This window comes from Salmo trutta, chromosome 7 (genome assembly GCF_901001165.1).
Source record: "Salmo trutta chromosome 7, fSalTru1.1, whole genome shotgun sequence".
Classification (NCBI taxonomy): domain Eukaryota; kingdom Metazoa; phylum Chordata; class Actinopteri; order Salmoniformes; family Salmonidae; genus Salmo; species Salmo trutta.
Genome location: NC_042963.1, coordinates 56,106,362 through 56,120,394, shown reverse-complemented (window position 1 = coordinate 56,120,394; position 14,033 = coordinate 56,106,362). Strand labels below are relative to the sequence as shown.

The 14,033-nt window shown below is 44.7% G+C and overlaps 2 protein-coding genes across 3 annotated transcripts in view; both read left to right on the top strand.

The window, feature by feature from the left end:
- The window catches only part of LOC115196559 (unconventional myosin-Va), a 33,992-nt gene extending 23,570 nt beyond the window's left edge, over nt 1–10,422 (top strand). Inside the window, exons 27-40 of the mRNA XM_029757390.1 lie at nt 46–297; nt 1,003–1,067; nt 1,641–1,718; nt 2,165–2,363; nt 2,443–2,536; nt 3,102–3,242; nt 3,815–3,969; nt 4,718–4,807; nt 5,620–5,770; nt 6,713–6,897; nt 8,616–8,713; nt 9,088–9,262; nt 9,492–9,572; nt 9,697–10,422. Of these exons, the coding sequence (XP_029613250.1) occupies nt 46–297; nt 1,003–1,067; nt 1,641–1,718; nt 2,165–2,363; nt 2,443–2,536; nt 3,102–3,242; nt 3,815–3,969; nt 4,718–4,807; nt 5,620–5,770; nt 6,713–6,897; nt 8,616–8,713; nt 9,088–9,262; nt 9,492–9,572; nt 9,697–9,849 (1,917 nt within the window). The 3' untranslated portion in view covers nt 9,850–10,422. The remainder of the gene's footprint in view (nt 1–45; nt 298–1,002; nt 1,068–1,640; nt 1,719–2,164; nt 2,364–2,442; nt 2,537–3,101; nt 3,243–3,814; nt 3,970–4,717; nt 4,808–5,619; nt 5,771–6,712; nt 6,898–8,615; nt 8,714–9,087; nt 9,263–9,491; nt 9,573–9,696) is intronic.
- A 2,687-nt stretch (nt 10,423–13,109) lies between these two features.
- Nucleotides 13,110–14,033, top strand: part of LOC115196560 (unconventional myosin-Vc) — a 59,652-nt gene continuing 58,728 nt past the window's right edge. Inside the window, exons 1-2 of one of the 2 annotated variants that reach the window (XM_029757391.1) lie at nt 13,110–13,275; nt 13,658–13,768. In XM_029757391.1, coding sequence (XP_029613251.1) covers nt 13,249–13,275; nt 13,658–13,768 — 138 coding nt within the window. In that variant the 5' untranslated portion in view covers nt 13,110–13,248. The remainder of the gene's footprint in view (nt 13,276–13,657; nt 13,769–14,033) is intronic. The other variant, XM_029757392.1, reaches the window with a different exon arrangement.

Genomic DNA, 14,033 nt, shown 5'->3' with positions numbered 1-14,033 from the left:
CTGTATATGTAGAGCTGTTCTGAACTCTGTTTCCTCTCTCCTCAGCGCCAGGAGCTGGAGTCAGAGAACAAGAGGCTGAAGACAAACCTGGCGGAGCTGCGTCAGTCTCTAGCTACAGTCTCCAACACCAACCCCGGGGCTAAGGCCACCACCAGCAGCCCCGGGCCGGGCTCCGCTCCCTACAATGTGCTCCTGGAGCAACTCAACTCCTCCAACGAGGAGCTGGAGGTCAGGAAGGAGGAGGTGCTTCTCCTCCGCTCACACCTGGTCCGCCAGGAGGTGCTCAAACACAACAAGGTAGGAGGAGAGGAGGAAGTAGTCCCAAACGGTACCCTAATTCCCTATGTAGTGCACTGGTCCCTGGTCAAAAGTAGTACACTGTATATAGGGTTCTATAGGGCTCTGGTCTAAAGTAGTGCACTATATAGGGAATAGGGTTCTATAGGGCTCTGGTCTAAAGTAGTGCACTATATAGGGAATAGGGTTCTATAGGGCCCTGGTCTAAAGTAGTGCACTATATAGGGAATAGGGTTCTATAGGGCTCTGGTCTAAAGTAGTGCACTATATATAGGGAATAGGGTTCTATAGGGCTCTGGTCTAAAGTAGAACACTATATAGGGAATAGGGTTCTATAGGGCTCTGGTCTAAAGTAGTGCACTATATAGGGAATAGGGTTCTATAGGGCTCTGGTCTAAAGTAGAACACTATATAGGGAATAGGGTTCTATAGGGCTCTGGTCTAAAGTAGTGCACTATATAGGGAATAGGGTGCCATTTGGGCCACTTCCCTACTATCAGCTTGTCTGAGCTAGGCGAATGCCGAGCAGAATCCCTCATCTTGATCACGTAATGACTAGTTATTTGAGAGGTGAATTGTAGATCAGATTCTGCGCTGTCCGACTGGAAAAATGAACTAAACATTCTGATTTACAAATACACATGTACTGTTTTGAATGTGTTTTCCTCTACACTGGCAGTACTTGACACCCTTTCCTTTTGGTAGGAAGCGTATGGAGAGATGCATAAGATGATTCATCTTGGTGAAACTCCACCCAAAGAGGCTGATGGGTAAACACTTCAACTCACCCCACCCCTTCTGGATCCTTTTACATTGGTTGACTGCTGACATTGGTTTATCTTGTTTTGCTTCTGAAGCTAAGCAGGGTTGGTCCTGGTCAGTCCCTGGATGGGAGACCAGATGCTGCTGGAAGTGGTATTGGAGGGCCAGTAGGAGGCACTCTTTCCTCCGGTCTAAAACAAAATATCCCAGGGCAGTGATTGGGGACATTGCCCTGTGTAGGGTGCCGTCTTTCAGATGGGATGTTAAACGGGTGTCCTGACTCTCTGTGGTCACTAAAGATCCCATGGTACTTATTGTAAGAGTAGGGGTGTTAACCCCGGTGTCCTGGCTAAATTCCCAATCTGGACCTCATACCATCACGGCTGTCTAATCATCCCCAGCTTACAATTGGCTCATTCATCTCCTCTCCCCTGAAACTATTCCCCAGGTCGTTGCTGTAAATGAGAACATGTTATCAGTCAACTTACCTGGTAAAATAACGGTTAAAATAAATAAAATACAAATCTTGTCTTAAGTTAGTTGACTTGTTATTGGTCTACTGTTTCCTCTGTTTACGTCAGGTCCACTCCTGACTACCACAAGTTGAACGAGGATGGAGAGCTGTGGTTGGCTTATGACGGGTTGAAGGAGACCAACAGGTGAGCTGGAGGGATGTGTTCAAGGTTTTCAAGGCAATACAAAGGAACTAGATAAGAAAACAATTCTGACGATGAATACAGTGAGGGGGGAAAAAAGTATTTGATCCCCTGCTGATTTTGATGCATGATACTAAGTCGAGTTTTGCAGAGGGGTCAAATACTTATTTCCCTCATTTAAAATGCAAATCAATTTATAACATTTTTGACATGCGTTTTTCTGGATTTTTTTGTTGTTGTTATTATTCTGTCTCTCACTGTTCAATTAAACCTACTATTAAAATTATAGACTGATCCTTTCTTTGTCAGTGGGCAAACGAACAAAATCAGCAGGGGATCAAATACTTTTCCCCTCACTGTATGTCTCTGTCTGTTTCTGTGTCTTTGTCTCTCTTTCTGTGTCTGTCTCTTTGTGTCTCTCTCTCTCATCTTTCTCCCCCTCCTCCCAGCCTGTTGGTGTCTCAGCTGCAGGTTCAGGACAGGAGGCATGAGGAGGAGGTGGAGGAGCTAAGAGAGGAGGTGCTCAGGGTGAGAGAGGAGAACAGGCAGCAGCAACAGTTCCTCTCCCAGAGCCTCCTCCTCCCCCAGGACGCCCGTATCGAGGCCAGCCTGCACCACGAGATCACACGCCTTACCAGCGACAACCTGGTAGGTACCAGCCAGGGCTGCGTTCAGCAGGGTACAACGTTGTGGAACGTTTTAGATGTAAATAGGTTCTATCTTACAGGACCTGATGGAGCAGCAAGAGAAACAGGACAAGATGATCCGCAAACTAAAAAAACAGCTCAAAGTCTACGTCAAGAGGGCAGAAGAATACGAAGGTATACAGTTTATAATATTTATAATATATTAATATAAACTATAAATAATAGAGGTCCTAAAATCGATCCCTGTGGAACCCCCGTCTCCAGAGCTTTCTTTTTTTTGAAGTGTCTATTAGTTGATTATCACGTATAATATGCATACAATATATACTGATTTCATTTCTACAATATAAAAGTCATTATGGTTTTTCAAACTGTATTGGACATAACCAGCACTTGTCTCTCTGTCTCTCTGTCTCTCTGTCTCTCTGTCTCCCTGTCTCCCTGTCTCTCTGTCTCCCTGTCTCCCTGTCTCTCTCTCTCTCTCTCTCTCTCTCTCTCTCTCTCTCTCTCTCTCTCTCTCTCTCTCTCTCTCTCTCTCTCTCTCTGTCTCTCTGTCTCTCTGTCTCTCTGTCTCTCTGTCTCTCTGTCTCTCTCTCTGTCTCTCTCTCTGTCTCTCTCTCTATCTCTCTGTCTCTCTCTCTGTCTCTCTCTCTATCTCTGTCTCTCTCTGTCTCTCTCTTTCTCTCTGTCTCTCTCTCTCTCTCCCCCTCTCTCTCTCCCTGGTCGTTGGTCTCATTAGCTAGCGGACAGATGGAGAGGGTGGCTCCAGGTCCAGAGCCTCGCTCTCCTGTTGGTATCACCCGGAAGGAGAGGGACTTCCAAGGCATGCTGGAGTACCAGAGGGGGGATGAGAGCAAACTACTGAAGAGTCTGGTTGTGGGTAGGTTCCGTATGTTAATTTGCAGCAAATACTTATTTGACATATTTCTCTATTGAGTTGTTTCCAATAGGGGAAAAAAGTAAATGTTTATAACAAAGTAAAGGGCATAAATTGGTTGATATATCTATCTTTGTCAGAGCTGTTGTCTTGAGGTGTGGCTGCTAACTGTGCTGTGCTAACTGTGCTGTGCTAACTGTGCTGTGCTAACTGTGCTGTGCTAACTGTGCTGTGCTAACTGTGCTGTGCTAACTGTGCTGTGCTAACTGTGCTGTGCTAACCGTGCTAACCGTGCTGTGCTAACCGTGCTAACTGTGCTGTGCTAACTGAGCTGTGCTAACTGTGCTGTGCTAACTGTGCTGTGTTAACCGTGCTGTGTTAAGGCGGCAGGTAGCCTAGCGGTTAAGAGCGTTGAGCCACCTCTGTGAAAAATATGTCAATGTGCCCTTGAGCAAGGCACTGAACCATAATTGCTCCTGTAAGTCTCTCTGGATCAGAGCGTCTGGTAAATGACTAAAATGTTGTTTTTTTTTAAATGACGTTAACTGTGTTGTGATGACTGTGTTGATACTTAGAGCTGAAGCCTCGCGGTGTGGCGGTTAACTTCCTCCCTGGTCTGCCGGCCTATATCCTGTTTATGTGTCTGAGACATGCTGACTACTCTAATGATGACCAGAGAGTCAGCGTCCTGCTCAACTCTACCATCAACAGCATCAAGGGAGTCCTCAAGGTACAGCGTTAGCATCAAGGGAGTCCTCAAGGTACAGCGTTAGCATCAAGGGAGTCCCCAAGGTACAGCGTTAGCATCAAGGGAGTCCCCGAGGTAAAGCGTTAGCATCAAGGGAGTCCCAGAGGTAAAGCGTTAGCATCAAGGGAGTCCCAGAGGTAAAGCGTTAGCGTCAAGGGAGTCCCCGAGGTACAGCGTTAGCGTCAAGGGAGTCCCAGAGGTAAAGCGTTAGCGTTAAGGGAGTCCTCGAGGTACAGCGTTAGCGTCAAGGGAGTCCCCGAGGTAAAGCGTTAGCGTTAAGGGAGTCCTTCGAGGTACAGCGTTAGCATCAAGGGAGTCCATCAAGGTAGATTTGGATTTTGATAGGCCTATGCTATTATATGCTTATGGATTTCGGTTTGTGTTGAATTATGAGGGCGGCAGGTAGCCTAGCGGTTAGAGGGTTCGGCCAGTAACCGAAAGGTCCCTGCTTGGAATACCCGAGCCGTCAAGGTGAAAATCTGTCCATGTGCCCTTGAGCAAGACACTTAACCCTAATTTGCCGCAGGGTTACTGTACTACTATGACTGACCCTGTAAAACAACACATTACACTGCACCTATCCAGTGTATGTGACAATAAAATATCTCATTAAATGTGAGCTTGAACATGACCACATACTGAGGATGCAAAGTTCAGTTGACCCATTGTAAAGTCCCGCTTCATGAGTTACTGTTGCAATCTGTTTGTTTTTTGCTCCCCCCCCACCCAGAGGCGAGGAGATGATTTTGAGACTGTGTCTTTCTGGCTGGCCAACACCTGCCGGTTCCTACACTGCCTGAAGCAGTACAGTGGAGAGGAGGTAAACTGGAGAGGATTAGTCTCTCATATCATTTACATTTTAGTCATTTAGCAGACGCTCTTATCCAGAGCGACTTACAGTAGTGAATGCATACATTTCATTTTCATTTCATGCATTTAAAAACAAACAAAAAAATGTTTGTACTGGCCCCCCGTGGGAATCGAATCCACAACCCTGGCGTTGCAAACACCATGCTCTACCAACTGAGCCACAGGGGAAGGCATATGACAGTTCTTGCTCGACTGATTTTGAACACCTTAATCCACAGCTATCAAGCACACTGTTTTGCTTAGCAAGTACCGCGGCTTCAACCCTCTACCTCCCGATGCATCCTAAATATTCCCCAGTGTAACAGTATAGCTTCCGTCCCTCTCCTCGCCCCAACCTGGGCTCGAACCAGGGACCCTCTGCACACATCAACAACTGACACCACCACGAAGCATCGTTACCCATCGCGCCACAAAAGCGGCGGCCCTTGCAGAGCAAGGGGAAACCCTACTTCAAGTCTCAGAGCGAGTGACGTCACTGATTGAAACGCTATTAGCGCGCACCACCGCTAACTAACTAGCCATTTCACATCGGTTACACAGGCACAAAATGGAGACGCTTCAAGTTGTGGAATGAGTTTCACAGATGCCCGTCTTCTATATATATAGACAGACAGACAGACAGACAGACAGACAGACAGACGATGTAGTGCTAGTGTTCTGAGATTAGGATGGAAACACAAACCCCTGTGTTAACTGCTTTACAACCTGACCTGTAACTGCGGTTTGACCTGTGTTTTATAACCATCTCCTCTCTCCTTGTAGGCGTTTGTAAAGAACAACACCCCGCGGCAGAATGAGCACTGCTTGTGTAACTTTGACCTGTCAGAGTACCGTCAGCTCCTCAGTGACCTGGCCATCCAGAACTACCAGCAGCTGGTCAGATGCATGGAGGAGGCCCTGCAGCCAATGATAGGTGACATTTAGCAGACGCTCTTATGCAGAGCCACTTAACCACATAATATGATCGGAGTATGAGGATCATGATAATTGCAAGTAAAACCTTCAAATGAGCAATGCTAGTGACAGTGAGCAATGCTAGTGACAATGAGCAATGCTAGTGACAGTGAGCAATGCTAGTGACAGTGAGCAATGCTAGTGACAGTGAGCAATGCTAGTGACAGTGAGCAATGCTAGTGACAGTGAGCAATGCTAGTGACAGTGAGCAATGCTAGTGACAGTGAGCAATGCTAGTGACAGTGAGCAATGCTAGTGACAGTGAGCAATGCTAGTGACAGTGAGCAATGCTAGTGAGAATGAGCAATGCTAGTGAGAATGAGCAATGCTAGTGACAGTGAGCAATGCTAGTGAGAGTGAGCAATGCTAGTGACAATGACCAATGCTAGTGAGAGTGAGCAATGCTAGTGACAATCAGCAATGCTAGTGAGAGTGAGCAATGCTAATCAGAGTGAGCAATGCTAATCAGAGTGAGCAATGCTAGTGAGAGTGAGCAATGCTAGTGAGAGTGAGCAATGCTAGTGAGAGTGAGCAATGCTAGTGAGAGTGAGCAATGCTAGTGACAATGAGCAATGCTAGTGAGAGTGAGCAATGCCAGTGACGGTGAGCGACGCCAGTGAGGGTGAGCGACGCCAGTGAGGGTGAGCGACGCCAGTGAGGGTGAGCGACGCCAGTGAGGGTGAGCGACGCTAGTGAGGGTGAGCAACGCTAGTGAGGGTGAGCAACGCTAGTGAGGGTGAGCAACGCTAGTGAGCGTAAAGGATAAACAAGTACAGTAGTGACACTTCTGAAATAACCATGCAAGGAAGAGTAGCGCTACTCACACAGTCCAAATGAGAAACGACAACAACAAAACAACTTAACAAACAAGTTACATTTTTATTGTCCAACAATATCCCAGTTCCGGGTATGCTGGAGCATGAGAACTTCCAGGGAGTTCTGGGGTCTAAACCCACGGGCCTACGGAAGAGGACGTCCAGTTTACCCGGAGAGGCTGTTTACACGGTGGACAGCATCCTACAGCAACTCAGTGTCTTCCACGCTACCCTGATTCAGCATGACGTTGACCCCGAGCTCATCAAACAGGTGTGTGTGTGTGTGTGTGTGTGTGTGTGTGTGTGTGTGTGTGTGTGTGTGTGTGTGTGTGTGTGTGTGTGTGTGTGTGTGTGTGTGTGTGTGTGTGTGTGTGTGTGTGTGTGTGTGTTGAGGAGTAAACTCTTGAGACAAATCTAGATGTGGTGTTCCATAGGGATGGATTGTTGGACCTCTGTTCTTTCTAGTTGATATGTTGAATGTTATCTCCCAGGGGGGAGGCAGCAGTTCTAGTTGATATACTGTATGTTATCGCCCAGGGGAGAGGCAGCAGTTCTAGTTGATATGTTATCTCCCAGGAGGTGAGGCAGCAGTTCTAGTTGATATGTTATCTCCCAAGGGGTGAGGCAGCAGTTCTAGTTGATATGTTATCTCCCAGTGGGGAGGCAGCAGTTCTAGTTGATATGTTATCTCCCAACGGGGAGGCAGCAGTTCTAGTTGATATGTTATCTCCCAGGGGGGAGGCAGCAGTTCTAGTTGATATACTGTATGCTATATGTTATCTCCCAGGGGGGGAGGCAGCAGTTCTAGTTGATATGTTATCTCCCAGGGGGGGAGGCAGCAGTTCTAGTTGATATGTTATCTCCCAGGGGGGGGGCAGCAGTTCTAGTTGATATGTTATCTCCCAGGGGGGAGGCAGCAGTTCTAGTTGATATGTTATCTCCCAGGGGGGAGGCAGCAGTTCTAGTTGATATGTTATCTCCCAGGGGGGAGGCAGCAGTTCTAGTTGATATGTTATCTCCCAGGGGGGAGGCAGCAGTTCTAGTTGATATACTGTATGTTATCTCCCAGGGGGTGAGGCAGCAGTTCTAGTTGATATGCTGTATGCTATATGTTATCTCCCAGGGGGGAGGCAGCAGTTCTAGTTGATATGTTATCTCCCAGTGGGGGAGGAAGCAGTTCTAGTTGATATGTTATCTCCCAGGGGGTGAGGCAGCAGTTCTAGTTGATATGTTATCTCCCAGTGGGGAGGCAGCAGTTCTAGTTGATATGTTATCTCCCAGGGGGGAGGCAGCAGTTCTAGTTGATATGTTATCTCCCAGGGGGGAGGCAGCAGTTCTAGTTGATATGTTATCTCCCAGGGGGGAGGCAGCAGTTCCAGTTGATATGTTATCTCCCAGGGGTGAGGCAGCAGTTCTAGTTGATATGCTGTATGTTATCTCCCAGGGTATGAGGCAGCAGTTCTAGTTGATATGCTGTATGTTATCTCCCAGTGGGTGAGGCAGCAGTTCTAGTTGATATGCTGTATGTTATCCCCCAGGGTATGAGGCAGCAGGTCTAGTTGATATGCTGTATGTAATCTCCCAGGGTATGAGGCAGCAGTTCTAGTTGATATGCTGTATGTTATCTCCCAGGGGGTGAGGCAGCAGTTCTAGTTGATATGCTGTATGTTATCTCCCAGTGGGTGTATACTGTATGTTATCTCCCAGTGGGTGTATGCTGTATGTTATCTCCCAGGGGGTGAGGGAGCAGTTCTAGTTGATATGCTGTATGTTATCTCCCAGGGTATGAGGCAGCAGTTCTAGTTGATATGCTGTATGTTATCTCCCAGGGGGAGGCAGCGGTTCTAGTTGATATGTTATCTCCCAGGGGGTGTATGCTGTATGTTATCTCCCAGTGGGTGAGGCAGCAGTTCTAGTTGATATGCTGTATGTTATCTCCCAGGGTATGAGGCAGCAGTTCTAGTTGATATGCTGTATGTTATCTCCCAGGGGGTGAGGCAGCAGTTCTACATCATCTGTTCTGTCACTCTCAACAACCTGCTGCTGAGGAAGGACATGTGCTCCTGGAGTAAAGGACTGCAGATCAGGTACAGTCCTTTTACATGTTTTCACCCAAACATATTTAGATATAAACTAGAGAGTGTAGGCCCCAAGAATGATACCTGGGAAACCCTCATTGTGCACTGTGTTAAAAAAATTAAATGAAGATTTACTTGTTAGAGGACTGACTATTTGTTCTGATATGATTGAGACAGATGTATTTTGAAACATTTAATCAGGTTTGTCACAAAGTGGCTGTCTGTCCTCTGTACTGTGTTTTTTTTTATTAACTGTAAAAAGGCCTTTTATAAATACAGTACATTGGGATTGATTGGTTTCTCTCTCGGCACAACAAGGGACAGCTGGAGGAGAGGGGGCTGTCAGACTGTGTCCTCTAACTGGGTGGGGTGTCTCTCTCTAGGTATAATGTGTGGCAGCTGGAGGAGTGGCTGGAGGAGAGGGGGCTGTCAGACTGTGGAGCTAAAGAAATGCTGGAGCCGCTGATTCAGGCTGCTCAGTTACTACAGGTCAAGAAGAAGACTGAGGAGGACGCCCAGGCTATCTGCACCATGTGCTCTGCCCTCACCACAGTACAGGTAGGTCATCTAAGGTGCCACTAGAGTATACAGAGCCTGGTTCCAGATCTGTTTGTACTGGGCTTTCCAACTCAGACTGGAGTTGGCTACACATGATACAGTATACAGAGTAGTAGTAGTAGTAGTAACTGGCAATCTTTCTTCCTTTTTAAAAAAATCATTTTGAGCCATGTGATCTCGTCTATTGATCATCTCGTGATTTAGTTCATTTCTGTTTTTCTCTCGTCAGATTGTGAAAGTGCTAAGCTTGTACACCCCAGTGATTGAATTTGAGGAACGGGTTTCCATGTCCTTCATTAGAACCATACAGGTAAGGAGTTTTTGTCTCTGCTTGTCTCTGTGTATACTTTGCTCTCTCGCTCTCCTTATATATTGTCACTATGTCATTGAGTTGTTGTTCTCTCTCTCTCTCTCTCTCTCTCTGTCACCCTCAGGCCCTGTTGAAAGGCCGTGTCGAGTCACCGATGCTTCTTATGGACGTCAAGAAGATATTTTCCGTGACATTTCCCTTCACCCACTCCCCCCTGGCTCTGGAGACCATTCAGATCCCTAGCAGTCTGAATCTAGGATTCCTCACACGGGTCTAACCCCTGACCTTTTGACCCTTGACCATGGCTTTAAAAGTGTATCCTTCCATCCTCCCTTCCTTGAAGTAATCTCTGATTTACACATAGTTGGACAGGTTCGTTTACTTCAAGGAAGGAAGGGAGGAAGAAATTCGAACGGCGCCCAGGAATTCTCCCCAATGGGCCTGAGGGAACTATATGATTCACCAAAGATGCATGACCATTCATGTTTTACAAATGGCTTCCCTGTGGCTCAGTTGGTAGAGCATGGTGTTTGCAACGCCAGCAGGGTGTGTGCAACACCAGGGTTGTGGGTTCGATTCCCACGGGGGGGCCAGTACAAAAAAAAAAGCATGAAATGTATGCATTCACTACTGTAAGTCGCTCTGGATAAGAGCGTCTGCTAAAATGACTAAAATGTAAAGTAAAAGTAACAAATGTCTTGAAAAAGTCAGTCAGTTTTTATAATGTTTTCCTGGCCACTTATAATAGAAACAAGGAACACTGGAGACACTTTGTAATAATATGATGTATTTGGCAAGAGATAAATGTTTACAAATGATATTATAATAAATAATGAGTCTTTTAGCAATAGTTACAGTATGCTCCGTGTTTTCCCTGTATTTATGCCGCTGTCAAATCTTGGAATAATTTTCAGGATGGTAAAACGTTTTCAGCGTAAACTTAAACCAGATATAAAGTATGTAGAAAAGATAATGACGAGATATATTTTTTTTAAATACGATCATCTTCGAGAACTAACAATTACCAAGATGAGAACTAGACAGTCAGAGAGAATCTAAAATTTCCAAAAATATCATGTCATGGGGCCCCCCCATTGATTTTGTTATAAATGTTTGAGTCACTCAGATGGCATAAGAACAAGGCATAAGCCATGGCAAAATGTTTATAATTGCAGCGAATTCGTTTTTTTTAAACTCAGAATTCTCTTAGACCCATGACAACATGTGTAGAATTGCAGGAAAAAATTGCTTTAAAGCTGTAAAATGTTCTCTGCCCCATGGCAAAATGTGTAGAATTGCAGGAAATGTGTTTTTAAAACAGAAAAAAATGTCTCCGCAGCCAAGAAGAGGGCCTGTAAAACCGCACCACCGCTGCTGAAAAGAATCCTGCTACTGTTTACTTGTTAATGTCTGCACAGGGAAATGGCACTATCTTTTATATTTTACGCATTAAGAAATAATACATTGTTTGACACAACTATACTGAACAAAAATATAAACGCAACATGCAACAATTTCAAAGATTTTACTGAGTTACAGTTCATATAAGGAAATCAGTCAATTTAAATAAATAAATTAGGCCCTAATCTATAGATTTCACATGACTTGGAATACAGATATACATCTGTTGGTCACAGATACCTTAAACAAAAGTAGGGGTGTGGATCAGAGAACCAGTCAGTGTCTGGTGTCTCCACCATTTGCCTCATGCAGCGCGACACATCTCCTTCACATAGAGTGGATCAGGCTGTTGATTGTGGCCTGTGGAATGTTGTCCCACTCCTCTTCAATGGCTGCGTGAAGTTGCTGGATATCGGCGGGAACTGGAACACACTGTCGTACAAGTCGATCCAGAGCATCCCAAACATGCTCAATGGGTGACATGTCTGGTGAGTATGCAGGCCATGGAAGAACTGGGACATTTTCAGCTTTGAGGAATTGTGTCCAGATCCTTGCAACATGGGACCGTGCATTATCATGCTGAAACATGAGGTGATGGCGGTGGATGAATGACATGACAATGGGCCTCAGAATCTCGTCACGGTATTCAAATTGTCAAATCGATAAAATGCAATTTTGTTCGTTGTCTGTTGCTTATGCCTGCCTGTACCATAACCCCACCGCCACCATGGGGCGGTGGGGTTATGGCATCAGCAAACTGCTCACCCACACATCAGCAAACTGCTCACCCACACAACGCCATACACGTGGTCAACAGTTGTGAGGCCAGTTGGATGTACTGCCAAATTCTCTAAAAAGACGGAGGTGGCTTATGGTAGAGAAATTAACATTAAATTCTCTGACAACAGCTCTGGTGGACATTCCTGCAGTCAGTATGCCAATTGCATGATCCCTCAAAAAATGAGACATCTGTTGCATAGTATTGTGACAAAACTGCACATTTTACTGGCCTTTTATTGTCCCTAGCACAAGGTGCACCTGTGTAATGATCATGCTGTTTAATCAGCTTCTTAATATGCCACACCTGTCAGGTGGATGGATTATATTGGCAAAGGAGAAATGCTCACTAATAGGAATGTAAATAAATTTGTGCACAAAATATGAGCGAAATAGGCTTTTTGTGCGTATGGCAACATTTCTGGGATCTTTTATTTCAGCTCATGAAACATGGGACCAACATTTTACATAATGCGTTTATATTTGTGTTCGGTGTAGGTGGGTGAGGGCAACGGGCACTAAGAGCAGGACTACTACTGCTTTTTATTAACCAAAGTAAATGTATTTCCATTAGGGTTTTGGAGCCAAAGTTAGTTGGCTGATGGTGACCTATGTAATGTAGTGGCTAGTGCTTATTACCTTTTGTAATGTAATGCTTATTGCCTTCTCATATATCACAGTAAATATGAATATCATAAGCACCACTCCTATTGTACACTGTGTGCTGGACACAGCAACCAAAGAGTCTTGTTGTTGACTCACACGTCTCTGTGTGCCCATTGGTTCCCATAGAGATTAAGTCACCATCTAGTTTTGTAAATGTATAAAACCTGAATATCTCCTGAAATGTTTTACAGTAGTTGTAATATTGTTCTATGACTGTAAAAAAAATGTCTTGTGAATAATTCCATGAGATGGTGGTTTTGTTTCTTTTGTTGGGACCAGGGATGTCAGTGTTGAATATTTGTTATTGTGCACCTAAAGGCTTTATATTGTCGGTCAGCAGTAAATAAAAGAAGGTGAGAGATATTTGAAATACTATTTTTATTTATTTTTTAAAAATCTGAGTGGATTTTGAATAGGTGATCATAGTATGAAATGAATTTATTTACATGAAAAATATGTGCAGCTTCCGTATAATGCTACATGGATTACTATCACCCAACTGCTGGGAAAAGGCTGAGAGAAATCCATAGGCTACGTTTACTACTGTATCCCATTCCATTCCTTGAGTAAACGCAAGTCGCATACCATAGAATCACCCTCACAACTAAAAACTAACCCGCTGAGGTTTGTATCCTGTTTCTATTGTTGTCTTTGTTGAAATGAACACACCCCTAATGTCAAGCTGCTGTCAGCAGACTGATGGGCGGACCGACGAAGACAAAGTCCACTGCTCAGGTAAAACAAAACGCCTGGGGAAGTTGGCGACTTTTCACGCCACTGACGGGAATGGATGTTGTTGGTTAAACTCACGGATTGTTAAAACTTTACTACCATGGCTTTGTCGGAACTTTATACAAAGGTGAGAAACTAATGAAAAAGAAAGTGATACATGTTTTTTTTTAACTCATTCAATCTTAATACGGAATCTCAATCGCTTTGTTTTTAACACCTGTTGAACAACGTTGACAAATTTGTTTTATGACTTAACATATGGTGCACATTGTCCACTTGAATACAGTTTGGGAAATGATTATACAAATGAGTTTCCAACTTTCCTTGTAGTCCATTATCAAATTGCTGTGCTACAACTAATTACGTAGACTACAATAATAAACTAACGTATCTGGACAATTTGTTTTTTTGTACTGTAATTTTGATTTTACCAAAAGAAAATAGTGGCATTCACTCATCTCCATTCATCTTTAGAAAGTAGGCTATAATTAATTAGCATGTTCATTCAGTACAACAGAGTGTGGATACCTGATGAAGAGCATGTCTGGAAGTCAGCAGAGATCCTGAGAGACTTCAAACCCGGAGATGAGACTTTGGAACTGCAGCTTGAGGATGGCACTGTAAGTACTGAACACAGACTATAGACCATACAGTGCACTGTAAGTACTGAACACAGAGACTATAGACCATACAGTGCACTGTAAGTACTGAACACAGACTATAGACCATACAGTGCACTGTAAGTACTGAACACAGACTATAGACCATACAGTGCACTGTAAGTACTGAACACAGAGACTATAGACCATACAGAGCACTGTAAGTACTGAACACAGAGACTATAGACCATACAGTGCACTGTAAGTACTGAACACAGAGACTATA